Genomic DNA, 20,401 nt, shown 5'->3' on the forward strand with positions numbered 1-20,401 from the left:
TCCACAACTGAAATTCACCAACTCAGATCAATGTGAATACTAACTCCTTGTCCTTAGTCACATCCAGTTACACTGGACTCCACTGTTTTGATAAATGAACAGAAAAAATTGAAGCAGAAATGTACAAACTTTGCTACTGTTGCTACATGGAAAAAAGAACTTGTCTGGCCTGTTCAGGAGCTGCTATTTTAGACAGTTTAACGTGGGTATTTGGACAATCCATAGCATAAGCATGCATCTGGCAGTAAGGGGATCAGGGACGGGGGGAAGAGAAAGCAGAATCCACTCAGAACTCTGACCAAGTCAAATGGCAAAGTGGAGCACACTTGTTCATGATCTTTAATAGGTTCTTGCTAGGACACGGTTATCACTAACGTGTTGCTTGGAGGACACTCTCCAGGAGAGACAACTGCTCTATCCAGTCCACGTTCTCTTCCCTCCCTTGTTATACTTGGCTATCAAGTGCAATATTTAGCTTGATGCTCTATAATATGCACAGTAATATATGCTTCAAGTTACTCGGGTTTATGATTGCTTGAAGGATTAGAGCCCCAGGAAGATAAATGTTTCACTCTTCAGAGTGAACAGAATGTCTATCAAGATAAGATCTAGGGCTCTTTAGTTGCCTGCACCAAGTGTTATTTGTATACTTTGCATAATATTCACTCTATGTATATTTTACTTTGAATCTGAATGGATATGTAAAAACAAGCAACTCAGTAACAAACTTTTTTCCCCCAGAGGCATTTCAAACTTCTACTAGCTTCCATGAGGTCAGGATTTCACTCTGTATGCTTCATTTTGCTGGATAGGAAACATGAAATGTATAGATGATTGAATAAACGTTAACTTCTGTTCTCATACTTATTTCTTCTGTATTACTATTCTTAATACCAGCCTTCTGTGCTACTAACAACAATATTAATTGTGATTCTCTGTAACTACAACTTTGTAGGAATGTGGCCATCATTTTATTAGTTATTGTACTTTACCTCATACAGCAGTTTATTAAAACAAAACAAAAAGAGACAGTTCCTTCAGTGCAGAAACACACACAAACCTCAAAACCAGATATTTTAGTATGTTATTATTGTGCAATCTAAAATCTTTACTGCAAGAGACATTCCTCTAGCAAAGGTTGTTGCAATCTTTATTTAGAACCAGAATGTAATGTTTTAAAAACCAGTCATTGTGGACACATTTCTTCAAAATAAAGCATGGTATAACAGTCTAGAGTGAAGAAGCTTCATCTGTTACCCTTTAACAGCAATATAAGAGGAAAAAACAGTTTATGTATCCTTTCCATCCTGACAGATGTGACAATAGCTGGAAACACTACGCCTGCCAAGAGCTTTTATCAAGTATGTTATAACAACTAGTAATAAGTGTAAATAATAAATGGCTACGATCTTATGGGAAACGGTGGCAATACTAAACAATTTTTGGTGCTTGCTGATGGGAGCCTGCTAGTCTTGGAATTCCCTGGCTTCCCAGTAGAGTTTTGGCCTGACAACAAACAACAGTTTAATTCTTTATCTAATCCCAGCCAGGAGGTAAATTCAACAGCAAGCTTTTGCAGATGTTCACATCCAATAATCTATCCATAATTGATGAAACAGGGAGGTCAGATGTAATGGTTGCTATTATTCCAGCAACAAATAAATGGTTATTGACAAAACAAGCCAGTGTGGCGCTGAGTGCTGAGCAGTGACAAGCATGAAACAGTGCTGAGACAGAAGTAGTGATGTGAATACAGTCCTTCATCTTGAGAATTCCTCAATATGATGTGGCATAAGGGCCACTCTGACACATAAGCAGATGGAGGTGACTTGTAAAGGAAAAATGAGATTCCTCAAGTACATAAAAGACAAAGACAGGCAGAGGTGGAGAAAGAAACAATGAGAAAGAGGTGGACAAGACTGGAAATTTGGGTAAGTACAACTATCTGAATTGTTCACAAATGTTTTTGTACAGCAGCACTGTGATCCAGATGTCTGGACTGCTTTTAATCACACTGCTGTGTCTACGTGAATGTACCCGGCTGTCAGTTTGCTAGAGCCGCCTAAGACTCTTATATCATAGTGTATGTATGTGCATGCTTCAATGCCCATTCCTTCTTAGACAAAGCACCTATCAATATTCTGCTTCAAGCTTATTAATAACTTTAGTTTATCCATGAACTGGTATTTTTACCAGAAAAATTTTCTTAGCTGAAAGCAAAAAACCCAAACTTCAAATTTGCATAACACAATGGTAAAAAATTCAGAGACAAACTAGGAAGGTATTTAAAAATTTAAATCAGTTAAAAATACATTTTTCTGTATGCATGTATGAAAGTTAAGGAAAAGTTCTCATTTGGCTGAAAACCTGATATTCTGCAAGTTTTAGCCTGTGTAAGAAATGTAGTAAAAGGATTAATAGACTGTTTTTATTGACTGAATAAAACTTGAGTCATTTACATGCAAATAGACATTTGAAATCTCGTGCATCCATTTCAATGCTAAAAGATAATATTTTCACATTGTTTACTGTGTAATATTCTAATATGAAAAACGGCAGAATGAAATGGTGGCTATTATTGCTATATGTAGTCATAAAAAGATTTCAGACAGAAATATTTTAAATATTAATATTACTAAAATCACTTAAAGCACCAAGGAATGTTAAATCGATTTATTTAGAAGTACAATTTATTTCACACTTTGCTACCAATTCTTTTGATCAGCTCTGAAATAATACATAAGCTGAAAGCAAAACAGCAAAACAAATTGCTTCTAGCAACGAAGCAGGCAAGCTCTAGGTTTTGTACTATAGAACTGGCACACTTCAGTGTTTTAACTTCTCAGATTACTCATCTGTCAAAGGATAAGTTTTAAATTCCTTAAGATTTGATGCCTGAATCAAGACCTCCCCCTCTCCCATCTAGCTATTGAGGGTTCTGATCCAGCAAAGTTAAGCATTTGCTGAATATATGAGTTATCCTCTTGTAGTCAATGGGAATAACTGTAGTGGAATTTAAACACATATTAAATAAGTGAATTGCTGTAGCTTGAACTATACCAATTTGAGAAACCAATCTAATTTAAAAAAACCTTACTTCATAGATTTTTTTTTCTAAAAGCTTGTTCATTTGAACTGAAGTACACAAAGGAAAACAAAACACCTCAGATTATGAATATATTTGCATTTAAGTACTGAAATTCCAAAGTTTGTACAGTGTGGGTACAAACACTCCACTTTTTAAAACATGTAAAAAGTCTGACTTCTGTAAGTATATTATCTAAATGAATTAAAAAATTCTTATAAAGTCTTGCAGTCCTTTCCTGTAGTTCTGGGTGTAATATGTGTAATTTCTTTAATGGACTTAGTACTGACAGTTCTGAGGACCTTTCACACTGTTGTCTTTCAGATAATAGAAGCATTGGTGCTCTGTGTCTTTTGCCTTCCCTTGAATATACACAGCATTTAGGCTACAAGGTTTGGCACACCTAAGTTGGAAACCCAATATAGTCTAAAGCAGGAGAAGTAAATAACCTTTGTAACATACAGTTGTGCAGCTTTGTCTCTTTTGTTCCTAATCCATGGGAATGAAACAAATTGAAATCTGTATAACAGCAGTTATTTAAAACATTTTTTATTAGCTGCTCTAGAAAAGAGTTTCAACACAAAAAGCACAAAATGTCTGCCTAAATCACATCTTTTAACTCACAGAAGACAGCATTTAGTTTTAGAACTCTCCACCAGGGCAAATGGACTGATCATAACCTTATATGCCATAAAATGGACATTGTATAGCTGTAGTCACAGCCTTGCTCCTATCTTTCCTGGGAACACAGAGGGAAGAACCATCTATGCTGGCCATACATTTAGCGCAGAATATTGCTCCATCCAATCTCCTACACCAAAAGGCAGGGCCAGAGCAAGGCTCCACTCATTCTCCATGGCTGCTGACTGCTCTGCCCTCTATACCTTGGCAAAAAACAGGTGCAAGGATATTCTTACTCCCTTGCAGAGCAGTCTGAGGAGTTTTTACGGCTTCGTCCTCAACTGTTGAACATGCTTAGCATGTTAGTGCTAAGCAAACCTCCAGTAAGTTACATTTTGCTTCTTTTGAGTTCAAATGTAACAGCTAGCTAAAATTTTGTGGAAATGATTTGGAGCTTTATGAATATTTCTCTTGATCTTAGGATAATAGCTATTATTATTATTATTATTGATAAAGTATGTAATAATTATTATTAACGTCACAGTGCAGCCCCCTCCATACATGGAAACCCATACACTCTGTGTGTTTGTATGCGCATAGGTGTGTGTATAATGTAATAATACGACTTGTGGTTTCATAACAGATTCTCTGGGTCAAAGTCTTATGAAAAGTAAATAGATATATGTTTGGGAAACCCCATTTGATATGTTAAATATGATTTCATTCTGACTTCCATATTCAAGATATTTAATATATGTATTTTAAATAAAGCTACATAAACCTTATAAATATACATAAACCCAGCAACTGTCATACTGCTTTGGGATTAAAAGCAAACACACAAACAAAAAATGTTCCCCACTCCATACCCCCAAATTGGGGTTATAAACTTTTTGTCACCAACTCATATTCAGATTCCTGAGAAAGCAGTAGGCAGATAGCCCTAAAATCCTGAAAGGGTGTTTTAAAGTTATCTAACGGAAAGTGCAGTCAAAACTGCAGTGCACTGACTTGCTCCTTTGGGTATATGTATGATTAGATCTGAAGTCATACCAGCCAAGATGAAGGTCCGTGTGTTTATGGCGTTTTGGTAGCTGGTCTTATGGAACATGAGACTCCTGAAGAGTAAGGATCGATATCAACAAGTTCTATTACATTTATTTTTATTGTTGTTATGGCAAAACATGGAAATAATCTGATAATCTTCTGATTTGCTTGTTAGTAAGTAACAGATTTTTTATCTATTCCATTTGTTTCTTATTTTTCATGCTCTATGATTTTTGCATAACTTGATTATTCTAATTTTGCAGCAGCACTGCATGTAAGAGGGTTTTTTCACAAAGAGGATTCTTATGATACATTTCTTCTGACAAAAATTCAGTTTACTGAGGGGAGCTATTCTATTCTGATGCCGTTAACAAAGCAAAAAGTGAGTTCAACCATGGACTCAAAAGAAAGATAATACCTTGTTCCAAGGCAAATGAAGTGGACACCATATCACCAAGGTGCAAAGTTACATGGTATATGGAAAAGTACTAAAGGAAAACAACGCCAATACACCTCAGAGCTACTTGGTTCTTTTCCCCTGTTTTTATTCAGGTTTTCATGAAACTGTCAGGATAGGAAAATGACTATCTCTAAATTAAACCAAAAGAAGAAATTCTTCCTTCACTGAGAGACTGTTACCTTTTATATCCAAATAAAAAAAATTAGATCTTTCTTTCACTTTAAGACTTAAGTGCTAAATTAACAACAACAAAAGTAACTGAATGTTCAAACATTCACCTCTTTCCTGAAGTTTCAGGTCTTCTTTAAGGTTCTCAACTCAAATAATTCATAATTTCTTAATTCCATCAGTATTAGAGTCAGTCTATTTTGTCAGGACCAGTTCACTACCAGTACTAATTGTTCTCTCATAATTTTTTACCTCCTGTCTTCATTAGTGCCTAAAGCAGAGGGACTGCTCAGAAACATGAAATGTTTGAAAATTTGAAAATTGGCTCACTAATTCCAGACCTTCATGAAGACTACCTTTCTCTGTACATAATCCATTGTCAGTGTCAAGATAATCAAAATTGCCTACCTTCACTAGAATGACTCAGTTTTGTCCAATTTTTTTACTCCTCACATACAAAAAAACCCCTTCCTACACCATTACAATTTTAAGAACAATTTAAGAATTGCTTCAATAAAAATGAAGCCTCTAGGAAAGATGAGACCTTGTCTAAGTTTGGATGCTAAGATGTCTTTTCAAGCATATGACCTCATTTGCTAAGCTGAGAATGTTACACTTCATTAATAATGGCTAAATATCAGTTATAGGTGAATAAAGGACAATGTTAAAAATAAAAGCAAGTCTGAAATCATTTGCATTGAATAGTATCTTGTGATGCCTTTCTTGAGTCTCTGTTTAAGTGTTTCTTTCTGTAGTGACAGTAATGAAAGCTTAAATCTAAACTCAGTGGTCTATCCAGACATCATTTGCAGAAACATGTCTTTAAGTTCAGTCTTCTAGCGATGCACTAGAAAAGTAAGCAAACTTTAAAGGAATAATGCTCTTTCTGCTCAACTACCTTTCAAAATATATGGGAGAATAGAGCATAAAATTCAATCTACCTTTTGGAGTTTTTTACTTGGTAAGATCCTCCTTGACCTGCCAAACTGATGCATAAATATGGGCCTAATCTATATGATTAGATGTAATAAATATAACTGGATAAAACATACTGTGTATACTAATGTTAGACTGTCTGCATCCCAGATATATCTACTTACATTCTCTTTAGCTGCAGGAATTGAAGTCAAATTTTCAGTTGTTTTGATTTAAACTTTTTTGGAAATTAACCTTATAGTCATAAATCACCACTGATTACTTTAATGGGGTCATTTGGGATGTGAAGATGTCTTTATAAGTTCATAAATTTTCTCGATAATTTTATGACTGTAGCTTTTATATTGTAATTCTGCCAATTCATGCATATGGCATTATGTCATAAATTACCACATTTATTTTGGCATGACTCGGAGTATTCATGAACAGTGCCTCTATTACTTAGATATGTAACCTATTGAAATACAGGATTCAACATCCAAAATAAAGGAAGACTCAGAAATAAACAAATGCTTAGATAAGGTAGGTATGAGGATTGGGATTTTCCAGACAATTTGGGATGCACCTCTAATTGAAAGACAAAAAATCCTAAATGCCCAACTCTTTGAAGTATTCTTCAAAGTTCAGCTTAGAAGAAAATTCTGACGTCAAGCACTCTACCTTATTCAAGACTTCTAATGACACAGATGTGTTTCACTTAATACTTATCTTTTTATACAAGTCTGAGGAAAAACAACCAAGTAGTAACTCTTACTGTAATATTAACCTAGATAGATACCTTTCCCTGGCAAAATCTATAATGCCTAAGATAAAGTCTATGTTATGTAAGCCATTAATATTAGTGTCATATTTGGGGGTAAGCGGTTACGCTTGATTATAAACCAGATGATATGAAAAATATTATGAACATACCACACTGATATTGAACATAATTAGTTCTCAGGCTTTCAGACTTGCACATATTTATGTTTTTACATCTGAGTAGGTCCACTGAAATCAATCATATGTATCAAATAAAATTAAATCAATTTATACAGATTATACACCAAATCAAATTATGTCAGATTATACACCAAGTGCCTAGCAAATAAAAAACCTTCTCCAACAAAAATAGCCCATTCAATACAAAATGACTGCATATTTTTGATATAATAGGCTGCAGCTTAATCATTTCAACCTTTAATTACTGCATCAGATAATGAATATTTTGAACATATGCTTCTCCACTCTGCTAGAAGACATGAATGAAAGAGAAACAAGTTTATCTGCATGCTAGTGTGTGTGCATGTTGGGGGAGGGAGTAACACACGAAACAGTAAAAGGAACCAAGTGGCAACAATTGGAGGAAATGGTATCTGTAGCAGCTGCTCCTTTCAGATTCCCCTAGAAGGAGACTGCCTGAGGTGGACCACAGCACAAAAGGATAAAGATGAAAAAACTGATGCAAAACAGGAAAATAACTGCTGAGACCCCTGAGTCTACACCCGAATAGTCCCAAGCTGTGTGGCAAGACCTCTTTAGCATGCTACAGAAGCTGGTGATGAACTACATATTACCATGAGGCAAACTGGCTCCTACCAGTATTGTCTGCATGTTATGTGTAATGATAACCAGTAGTCCTCTGGGAACAGGATGCAATGATTTCATCTCTGTAAGCATCTGAGCTCCCCTTGGATACAGAGACCATTAAACTGAGAACAGAAGGGTAAATTTTAAGCAATGATTTCTAATTGGAGAGTGAAGACAACTTGTGCTCAACAGCACTGTCAACCACTGATATTTTACTGCTGTCCATATTGATCACTGTTAAGGACAAAAGGAAAGTCTGAACTAAAATTCTACCCCTTTTTCTTACTCCCATAATGCACAATATATTTTCTGTATGAAAATACTTCACAGGTTTCCTATGTTATGCTATTTGAAATGTCACTATTTTAGGAATACTTATTTATACTGCAAAGTATTAATATTTTCACTACAGTTAAAACAACATTTTACACTCTAACGTAAAGTAGATCATTTATGTTTTGTACTATAGAGACCTTCTTTCCTTCTTCATAAAAATGCACTTCACTTTCCATACCTGCCAGGTATTTTTGTAAGATTAAAAAAATAGACACAAACTATTATGTATATATTTTAAATTAATAGTATTACCTTACAAAATATAAGGTTCCAAATTCTTCCTTAAAAAAATATTCTTCACATGATAAAAAAAAGATGAACTTCCAAATGATCACTGTAACTTTTTTTTTGGGGGGGAGGGGAGAAGATGGAAAGGAGTAGAAATAAAATCTAAGCAAAATGGACCTTCAAGAAACATTATCAGGACATCTAAAATTTTTGGCAGGGCTGGTCTGATCCTTTGTTTATCATGGAGACTACACAGTCTTGTTGGTTTAAAACTTTCTCCTGTGATGCAGAGATCAGATGGGCTAGCAGACTCTTTACTTAGCTCATTTATTTACCTTGCTGCTCTTCATCACCCACACAGCTTATTGTGACTCTCAAAAACTTAATAGGAAAAGTTGATACAGTAAAAATGCCTTCAAGCTTGTCAGTCAAAAAACAATGCAGATGTAGATGAATTTCAGCACAAGAAATTCTAGCCTAATCTGTCAAACTGTATTGTTGGAAGAGATCAAATATCCTCTCTTTCATTGCTGTTGCAACCATCAGATACAGTTTTATAAAATTACATGCAGCTTTCTCATTTTGAAATACCTTCACATTCAGCTGCAGACTCTAACTGAAACTGATGTGAGAGCAGGTTCTCTGGCTTTTCTGAAACTAGAAATTCTTTATCTTACAACATGCACCTTCTACTTTCCAGAATTCAGTTTATTTACACAGAAGAAAGGCCTATAGCATTGAAGAACTATGTATAAAGACAGTCAAGAACTTCTGAAAAAATTTTATCACAAATCATTAACAGTATGCAACAGCATATTTGAGGAGAGACATCCAGCATCCATCCTACATCACAGAACACAAGCAAGCCATAGTGAAACCCCCAGGCTCAATTCACTGTACGACTTCTCCTGATCTATCTCCAAACAAGATAAACAAACACAAAAAAAACATGAAGAACCCTCTCCATAAAAAGTGTTCACTAAAAAAATTCAGAGTCACTCCACAGTTAACTCAAGGAACAAACAGGAATAGAAAAAGTAATTGTCCACCTGATTAATGGCCTTTGCAATAACCATGGACAAAACATATTCAAACAATTAGATTTTCCCAAAATATTTTAAATTGGTTCTGGAAGACTGTTACTACTCTGGTGACCAGTACAGACAAATCAAATTGATACTAAGCTTTCCTCTCACACTGACCTATGATGGACTAGAGGAACCCTCTTCTGGAGTTATCACATGTAGAATTCTCACCTTCCTTAACTGTCATCTATGGGAAGCTCAAGGGAAACAAGACAAGAGGAGCATGAACTCAAGCATCAACAACAGGGATTACATCAGTACCACAGCTTGTTGACACCAAAAGCAAATCACATTTCTTCCACATTCCTGACGTTTGGAAAAGCACAACATGTGGACTGATACATTTGTAACTTGCTCACAAAGGTGCCATATCAAACTTGTTTCCTTACTTCCAAAAATGATGCAATTGTTTACATTATGTATGAATATGTGCATATATATGTGTGTGTGTGTGTGTGTATATGTATGAATACAGGAAAAGGAAGTTAGCCATGTGTAGCTTAAGTTTCCAACTTATATTATTTCTAAAGATCCAAGGCCGGAAACCTGGACTCCCTAAGTTCTGGAACTTTTCAAAACCATAATTTCTTAAACCACATGGTTCCCTGTCTACGGAACTAGATACAAGGTCTGTAAGCCAAATCTCTCTATATCTTTTCCACTATCCAAAACTTCTATGAAGATACCAAGCAGCTAGAGGAAGACATTGGGAAAGGCTAAATAAAGCAACTTTAAAATAAACTTACTGGTATTGCTGTCTGTTCTTCTCCAGCAAAATGATATGTTAAACCTAAGCAATAGGCAGCTTCTCCTTCCATCTTCATATCACCTCCTAAAGAAAGGATTAAAGTTATAGTTACCAGTGTAGTCTGAACAAAATTACATTATTATGGACAGTTTTTGCAGCTCTTTAAATAATATGCAGATATTTAAATATTATTGTAAGTTTTTCCTTTTCCTTATCCTTGCCATTTATTTCTTTCCAAAAATATCTGTTTTCTAAATATAGTTGGAGGTAATTAGAAATAAAGGCTATGGATTTAAAGTTCAATAAGAAAGTTCAACAAATAAAGTTAGAGAAAATGTTTGCCTGTGATGCAGCACAATCAATTTAATATGCGCTGTAAGGTTCTCTATCATGAATTGTTTAATAGTACTGTCTTCACATTAAAAAAGCCAGAATTCACATTAGAAAATCAGAGCAGTATCTCTCTCTCTAAATATAAAGTAGCTAAAAAGTATAATGCATTATAATGTATAAACACAAAATATGTTGACCCAGATACTCTCCCAACCTGGACAGAATCTTAGTGAGACACTAAGAGATAACTACCAGTGGATCAGGTTCATGTTTCTTATTCTCAGGGCTATTTTGCAAGCTATTGTAGGCTAGAATAGCTAAGAGCCAGGATAACTTATACTTGCAAGTAGTAGTCCCAGAAAATTCCACAGAAGCAGTTGCTAACTGATGTGCACTACATTTTTCCATGCCAAATTTTATTTCACTAACTACTGTTTTAACAAACATCAAACACTGCTTGCTGGTCTTTTTGCACTGCTCCCTCAATAGAAAACCATCCATTCAATACTGAAATTTATATAAATTAATGTTAGAAATGCTTAATGTATCCCAATATATCAAAAATATCCTTCCAGAACATGGGCATCAATAAAAAATTAATTTGTATGGAAAATTATATTAAAGAATTGCCAAAAATCTCATCTTTCCATTGCTCAATATCCATACGTTCAAACACAATAAAAAGCAGAAAAGGAACTGGAAACATAACTGAATATCAAGATATTTTATAAAACACATACATATAATTGCAATGAAAAGGGAGATTATTTACTTAGAGTTCACAGTCGAATATATCCTTCATATTCTTCAACTCACAGATGCCTACATATAGTTCTGGAGCTCTTTGAGTGCTACAATCACTAACGCCACCGAAATACTCTATCCATAATACTCAATGTGTTACATAAACACATGAAAAGCCTGCGACTCAAAACCCTGCTGGTCTTTTCCAATATTCAAAATCCCCCAAAAGGCTTAAAGAGGCAAAAGAATAGAGAAATATGGTTTCACAGAGGAATAACATGAAAAAAGTTGCCAGGTGTATAAAAAAGTTCCCTTTTCCCCTAAGAACAGTCACTGTAGAGACTGAAGCAGGTAATATCTAATCCTAATTCAGAAAATACATAAACATAGATACAGGTCCAGAAGGACATAATGGATATTAAGGATGAGCGGGCAGAGCCAGTATGAGCTTAAATAAATTGTTAAATAAGGGCTTCTGAGACAGAGGCTACAGTTCTTGAATCAGGACTGGAAGACTTGTGAAAGGAGATCTAAAAGCTTAAATGGCAATTGTACTGTGCGTTGTTGTATTACTAAACATCTCAGGAAGCTATAGAAAATGATTGATTTGAAGTAAGGGCACTGGGACATCCGCCTGGTCAAAGTAAGTTTTGGAAAGGCATCAGATTCATTTTGACAATCTCTTAGCTCCATGAAATTTTCCCTTGCTAGCAATAGGCAGACCTTGATGGGAAAGTTCATGAGCAGCACATGCTTACAATTCTTCTAGGTACAGTAAAAACTAGTAGCAGTAATTTCACTGTAGCCATGATTTAAGCATGTAAGATAGACAACAGTTGTAGGAATAGCTAAAATCTTGTATTTGATCAACAGATACAGCTGGAAAAATGGAGAAGCTTTTGGGTACACATGTCCTTCTTCAAATGATTAATTGTATTGGCATTCTCAGTATTTAGGTACATACTCAAGACAAAAGATCTAAACAGGCAATTCTCAAAACAGATCTACTCTTATAAATTGTGGATAATAGCATAATAGGTTATTTAGCAGTTAAATTTAAAGAATTAGTTACTCAACCAGATAAACTCACAAATGAAACATTTAAAATGGAAAGAACTGAAACCTTGTTCCCAAAGTACTGTTTGCTTTATTCCTTAAAATGACCATATAAAAGTATTTAGATTTTAAATCATCTTTTAAAAAATAATTCATAGGGTAAGGCAACATGAGTAATTTTCATTCTTTAAAATTAGTATCATCGAAGACATAATATAATCAAGAACCTGAAAGAGATATAATTCACAGGCACTTTTTCAAGTAATAAATGGCAAAGTTAACACATAGGCTTGGATGTCCAAGAGCTTATTTTTCCAATAGTATCCGCTGGTCTAATAAAGATATTTCTTTTTTAGAAACTTGCCTGGGCTTATATATTTTACACTGTTATATATATATTGCTCTGCTGTACTCTCTACTTGTGTAGTCATGTATTTATTTGTGTTAAATTTCATTTTAAAATTTGAAAATATTTTCAAATTTTTGCCCTTTTTGATAGCTTAAATCTATCTATCCCAAATACTACTTGAAGACTGGCTAATAGATCAACGTTGGGCATACATTATTAAATTTCAAAAACGAATGTATCCAATGATAAATATTGAATTAATATTACATAGTAATTGTATGTGCAATTCATATGCAAAATATTCCCCTTTAGGAATACTATGAAAGGCTCTTGAATTGCTGTGCCTGGAAAAGATGATTATTCAAGATCTTCTATCCTACTTCTCCAAAGCACTGCAATAATAATTTTTCTAGGAAAAGTAAGTCTGTAGAAGCAGGCACCTAACAGCATCTTCTGACAAACAAGTAGTACTAAGTTACCTCAAAAATCTCGACAATGATGCATATTCTGTTAAAATGAACTTGGAAGACTTGCATCTCATTTCTGTTCCCTTTCCTGTGTAATACTGTGCTCTGGAGTGCGCAATACTCCCGAGCAATACAGAGCAATATAATACAGAGTAATAACTGCTCTAGGGCAATTTTTTCTACCTGATCAACATCCCACATTATATATAGTGTGCCATGCGGCATAAATGCCATTCTAATTTCTCCAGGAGTTTTTGAACCTATCCACACATGGACAAAGCTTCATTCAGCCATCATCTAAAACATTTGTTTAGTTTAGGTTTAAAACTATTTACATGTATTATGATACAAGAAAAAATCTTTTTTTTTCTTTTTTTTACAATAGAAAACTGTTTTGTTTTCAAAATTACTAAATACCTATGTAGAATGAAAAGGTAGTGATCCAGCTGGTACCATCATTCAAAAATTGCCAAATTGGCAGCAACTAGCCAATCACAATTTCAACTTCCACCAGTACCACACTTTCTGGTTACAGGTTCACTATTCTATACTATTACTTCCACAAGACTTTTTTTGTTTTGTTTTGTTTTGTTTTTAAGATAAAGCTTTCAGGAATCTTTGTTGCCAGAAAGAAGGCATTTCTGTTTTAGTGAGACTTGGAAGTGTATTGATAGCATTTGTTTTTGTATTTCATAGGAAATAATCACCCAGTCAAACACTTGACAATTTTTGCTTACTCTTGGGAAAATCATGGCATGCACATCGAATAAAGGATTGTGAAAGTGTTATTTTCAACCTACCTTCTTTTGCCATTTTTAAAGCTTTTATTAGTGTTTTGATGGCCTGTTGGTGTTCTTTAACTTCTAGCATTTTGTCTGCTAGAACTGTATATATTTTCCAGAGATGTTCACATGCCAGTGAATTGTAAGTACGTCCTGTCTCATCCTTCCATGTCGAACCCACTGTTAGCTCATAAAATGCTTCATAGTGTTCAGCAGCTTTCATGATATTACCTGAAAAATGTCATTCATAATTACAACCAGTAATCCACAAAATCTTTGAAAAGCTATTAGTGTATAACCATTTTCTCATTAAAAAGTAAGTTGTATTCCAATCATTTCACAAATTTTTCAAGAATCTTCAATAAATAACTTAGAGATCACTGGAAAACAATGTCAAATTTTACAGCTACCACTAATATCCTAATTCAAACTTATCACATAAAGTACAAGTCAATTAACATCAAGCATAGGCAGGTTTTGAAATTAGCTTTCCTTTGTAGTTCACAGTGTTGGGGATGTATGATCCCAAGGATGCAAAGTCAGAATTTTCCAGAAAATAAATCTATTACAGAATCATGAATATAGCCTTTGTGGATCTCATATTTCAAAATCACATCTATGCATAAATTATTACAGTTCAAACTGTTCCTCAAGTTCCTTTCTCCATAATGAAAACCTGTGCTGAAAGATGTGGAGAACAGAGGTACCAAAACTGCAGAAAAGAATTCTTTATTCAAATAAATTAATTAAAGAAAAATAAATTTATACACAAAGGAATTTATTCAACAACTATTGCTAGGCAAACTCTGGTGAATTTATATAGTAAGTTTACTGGAAGAGCATGAACTACTAATGCAGTAAGCAGCCTTACAGACTAATTGAGCCTGAAGTAATATACTTTAAGGTCTTCAGTTACTCAAACACCTCTGAGGCAAAATAAAGTTTGAAAATAAAGTTTAATTCACTTGAACATGCAAGTAGATCCTTCCTTTCTCCTCTCCCCCACAGCTAAATTTATCTCCCTGTATACATTCAGTCTAAGTGACTGCCAGGCTGTCCATCTGGATAGTGGAAATTCAAAGCCCATTTGAAAGAACAGAAAAGGTTTTCCTTATACATAATGGGTACAGGATAACTGCTGGGAAGCAGGTAAGCTAAGACCATTTACATTAAAACAAACAAACAAACACACACACTGTTCCAGACACCATGTTATACACAGTAAGGGAGAACCATGAGGTGACACTTCCTCCATCACTTTGCGTCTAGGTGCCAGAGGAGTCTGTCATATGGATCATCAATATATCAGTTTCTATTTCTATTAAAAGCTGAAACAAACCATACACCAAGTTTGTTAAGATATGCTGCCAATTGTCCGTTCTGAAACATGATTTAAAAGAGATGACTACTGTTTTGCAGACTGGTTTTACAGTGCTGTATTCATATTAGAAAAAGAACCAGGAAAGAAGTAAAAACAAAGGATGGAGAAAGGAGAAAAGTTGTTGTTTTCCATTTGTAGGAAAGGAAGGGAGAGAAGCTCACAGAAGGACCCACTTTAGGCATCCTGAAAGAACATGAAGCTAGTTCCCCAGGCCTCCAGACAACCTCAGACAGTGGAATAGCTGTGACAGATCCCTGTTATTAAGCTTAATTTAGATTAGTCTTTTGTACGTATTTTCCTTTTATAACCATATTTTCAACTTTGTAGTATAAAGCATAACCCTTAGCTTTATTAGAATTAAACTTACTTTCATATTATGCTTCTGTAATGATTAGGAGGAGCTGAATTAAAATTGACAAGCCCAAGAAAATTCTCTTTCAAAGAAGCAACTAATTTAAATTAAGTCAGTGTTACAGACAAATCATTTTAGGCCTCTGCATCCTATGATTCATGTGAAGATCTCAGACAGTGCAATGAAACGGCAAAAACTGAAGTCAGGTAAAAGGGTAGACATCCCGCCAGCAGGCACTATTCAGTTCCACTCTAGTTAGGGGAAGGTATTGTAGAGATGGCCCGAAGGGTTGGAAAAAAATCTTATTGTCACAATAGCTACCAGACCCTGTAAATAGACAGGACAGTATGTATATGTTCTTTCCAAAATACCATGTTCTTGACCTAGGAGGGTTGAACAAGAGATGCTAGGTTGACAGAAATGTGAAGTGAAACTATCACAACCAGTACAAGCAGTTTAAGGATCCACTGAGAGTTCATGTAACAGGAAATAAGACAGAGAAGCAGACTTGCTAAACGCGAACCAAAACTCTTTTCCAGTCTAAAGAGGCTTCCAAATAGCATTTGGGGTTCTGTCTCTCCATTAACTGCTTACTGACTCACAAGCCAACAGAATTCCAGTTATGCAAGTTGCTAAACAAATTTTAGATATCAGTGAGGAAGCTAGTGTTGGCTTTGTGACAAAGGATGTAAAGCAGAGTTGAAGCTTAACACTAACAGCCAGCATTTTATCCACTTGGATACTCATAAGCCCAGACAGCTTCCTTCTTGGAATTCTCCTCAAAGTCTATGAACCAACTGATTGCCTTTTTGAAAGGATATTGCCACACATCTGTGTGATCTAGCTTGGCTAGATGTGTAATGGACTCTTTGGAATAAGAGAGGTGGATGTATACTTTGATTCATGAGTAACTCAAAAACTTCGAGTAAAAACAGAAAGCAGCAAATGAATGGTATCACCTGGATAAGTAATCTGAAACCAAATATAGTATCTATTTTTTCCCTATGGCTTAGAAATATAATCTCTTAAAGGGACAGAACATTGCTGTAAAGAATATGTGCATCCCTCAGAACTACTGTTTAGATTGTTGGAACTATCAGATATGATAATTCTTACCCATGCTCCCTCACTGGCAGTATCCCCTTGAGAAAGTTTCTGTCAGGCTGGAAATTGGACTCATATATTCCATGTACTCCATAGTTCTTAAGAGTTGACCTAACCATAAGAGCCTTGACCTGACATCCTTTTTGCCAGATCTCTGTGAAACCTCTTTAGAGAACAATCCATCTGCATCAAGCTTCAAAATACAAAAGCAGTGTATTCTTTTTGGTAGTATTCAAATGAAACTAAATTAAAACAGGTTTGACTCCATTGCACTACCAAGAAATAAAGATTGTGAAGTAAAAAATAATAATCTGACAGTCTGATCACAGAAAAGCAAAAGAGAAGATGCTGTGCAAAAAAAAAAGAAAAGTGAATTTAAAAATAGCTCTTAGTTTCCTAAACAAGGGAAAGATGGAATTCCTGACCTGTAAGCCCTTAGATGACTGCAAATTTGCTTACTGAAGACTCTTTCAAGTTATACTAACAATTTTCAATCAGCAGACTTCTCAAATTCATGAAAGGTAAAACATTTTAGATTTTGGAATTCATTCCTCCACCAAAATAATCTGAAATCCCTCATCCTCATTGGCAACTGACGTATCAACCTATTTCCTTAACCCATAATGTTTATGTGAAGCTCAAATGCTTATGGGAAAATAATGTCTTCAGGGGGATGGAGAGTTTATTCATTGCGATGAGTTGGCTCAGCTGGAATTGCTTTGGCCAGTGCATTTTAATTTTTAAATACTGAGCTATTGTAACTTAGGCACACATAGAAATAGGTGGTGCTACCTTGAAAAGCACTGAGAGAAAGTGTAAGCCAATTACAGAACATCTCAGAGTAAGAATATTTTTGTATCATTTAAACAGTGACAAGGTAGTGTTTTAAACAGTTTTTATCATCAACTGAAGGAACAGAAGAAAAAAAAAGGAAAATGAAAAGAAGAACATTGAGTAGGAGAATCACTTAGAATAGTTTGTAGGAGGTTATCTTTTATACTGCTTCAAGAATTCCAAGAGGAAATCCAGAAGGTGTTTCTAGGAAATCTATTTGCAAAATCTATTTGCAAAATGCTATACAAGGAATATAGCTATATTCAGTTAGTCACATTAACAACAACAATTGTATATTTCTTCTCCCTAACATTATTCAGAAATTAGCCTAATATATCCTGAACTAGGAGTTTGAGAATCTCTGATAACTCTTCCCCTTTTATATAAGGAATCAAAAAACAGAAATGTAATTCTAACAACACATATAGTACCACTACTAAAATGTTATAGTTTAATGGAACTCAGGGTATAACAAAAGAAACCCTATCCACAATTGTTTAATCCCAAATATGGGAGGGAAATGGGTGTTACAATATACTTTTTAGAGTAAAAGATCAGTTTTAAACAATTATGTGAATATAAAGATATTACTTGGCCACTAACAATATCAAATTTTAGAAATTATTCTTATTTTCATAGCCACTACATATATATGTACAAAGATTTGTGCTACAGTTTTCACTGAACTGAATTAGTGTTGCTTAAAAGTCACAAAAACTAGGTCTATTCGTTCAAGCAAAAGAACTCAATGTAATTTTGTAAATACAAAGAGAAATGTTTTCATATTATCTAGAACTTCCTTTATAATTCTCCTTCCTAAAACATACTCCAAAAGTATACATTTGTTGTATCATAATAGATATCTTGGACAAATTTCAACCAAAGAGGGCATATATGGTGACTACTATTTGCCTTTTTTTTTTTTAAAGTAGAAAGATTGACTAGATATTAACACAAATGGGTTTAAATGTGAAGCTGCCATAAAAGCAGGCACATAAATGTAATTCTCCCAGCCGCTATTTTGATGCACATTTTTGATTCCATGAATATTTTATGAAATGGCCCAAACTAAAGCCATATAACATTCCTGCATTACTGATGCTTGCGCCCGTAAGCTACAAACATTAGAGGCATGATTGAGTGCATTAAAATGAACTCATTCAGCAGTGCATTGATTACTTGAAGGAGGGGGAAATAAAAAAAAAAAAAAAAGGAAGAGTTACTCCCACTTAAGCAAACAGCACACAAATCTGAAGTTATCAATATAGAAATTAAAGATAGCAAATTTGAATAATGTGGTACTTAATAAATAAATGCAGTGCAAATCTGTCAAGAGTTCTCTATATACAGCCCTGACATTAATTAGGTGGGATGTTAATTAGGTCCACAGATTGCTTCCAGTAGTGTACAGGTAATTTAAAATGTCACAATCTGCAAAATGCAGTGCCCGACCTGTTCTAGCTCCATGCCTCAGCAATATTGAGGGCACCCAATGATTTCCTTTTCTATCAGCTCGTACATTTACCAACAAAAATAACACCACAGAAATAACTGCACGAAAAAAAAAAGTTATAGGTCTGTTAGGCACATTTCTTTAGCAGCACTAGTAAAAGTAGAAAGCACATTTAGTTCTAAATTGTAAACATTTGTTGAGGACTTTGGAAAATATTCCATTTTAGCTTAGAACAACAACCTAAAGGAACAATAAAGCTTTAAGTATGTTATAGTATATTTTAATCTCGAACGATGACATCTTTTGTAGTAACTTACTCATTGTACAATGCATACATAAAATCTGCTTGAAACAATAGTTAATGGTAGCAAAAAAAAAAAAGAAAAATGCTAAAAAATGCTATTACCATTTTAACAGATACAGACTTACATTTCACTTTAACTACTTGAACTATTTGTATTATTTTCAGTTTCCTGCATCCAGCGATGATAATTATGGTAGCACTATTCATGCTGAAATAGTTAATCTGTCACAGTTTTCAATGTCAGCCACTATTTACAGAGGTTTTTTTAAAGTCCTTCACAGAGATATGTTGGGAGGTTGAATAAAAAGCTCACAAAAATTATAAAACAAGGCTCTCCTTCAGTAAACAGTTGTGCCACCCTGGACTCCTGAGGTAAAATGAATTGTACAGAAGTCATTGGGATTGACTTTGGATGCAAGAATCCAAGTCAATACAGCTATCTGCAAGAGCAAGATGAAAAACGTGAAAAAGATTTAAGATGAAATTTTGCCTTTTCATAACTCTATGAGGTTCCCCTAAAACATAACTGATTAACAGATAATAATTAAGGTGAACATTTTTAAGAATAAGAATAAAAAGTTATTTTTATTTACTAGACAGAGGCTGATAACATTATTTTTTAGAAAGATTCCACAGGGAGTTTTAGTAAAATGACACGGGCAGTTCATAATGATATTGTAATGAACATGCCAGCCCACCAGGGGATATTCTGATGGCTTCCCCAATCTGACAATACACCATCAGATCTCTCCCTAGAGTCTGAGAAGCTCAAGGTCAACTGAGAGCTTGCCTGAGAAGTAGAAAGCTGGAGGCTTGGAAGGAAAGAGATAAAAGGAAAGTTGAGCATCACACAACCTGAGATACGGCCTTGGTGTATGGAGACTGGTATGCAAAGAAAACAAGTAGGTGTAGTAGCAGGAAGCAGATCACTGGCTTGCAAGGATGATGATATTTTATGC

At 34.7% G+C, this 20,401-nt stretch overlaps 1 protein-coding gene across 1 annotated transcript in view; it reads right to left on the reverse strand.

Moving 5' to 3' along the window:
- The window catches only part of TTC29 (tetratricopeptide repeat domain 29), a 134,020-nt gene that overhangs the window by 69,637 nt on the left and 43,982 nt on the right, over positions 1 to 20,401 (reverse strand). The window contains exons 5-6 of the mRNA XM_067297115.1: positions 14,033 to 14,245; positions 10,282 to 10,367 (exon numbers count right to left, since the gene is read on the reverse strand). Of these exons, the coding sequence (XP_067153216.1) occupies positions 10,282 to 10,367; positions 14,033 to 14,245 (299 nt within the window). The remainder of the gene's footprint in view (positions 1 to 10,281; positions 10,368 to 14,032; positions 14,246 to 20,401) is intronic.

This window comes from Apteryx mantelli, chromosome 5, assembly GCF_036417845.1.
Source record: "Apteryx mantelli isolate bAptMan1 chromosome 5, bAptMan1.hap1, whole genome shotgun sequence".
NCBI lineage: Eukaryota > Metazoa > Chordata > Aves > Apterygiformes > Apterygidae > Apteryx > Apteryx mantelli.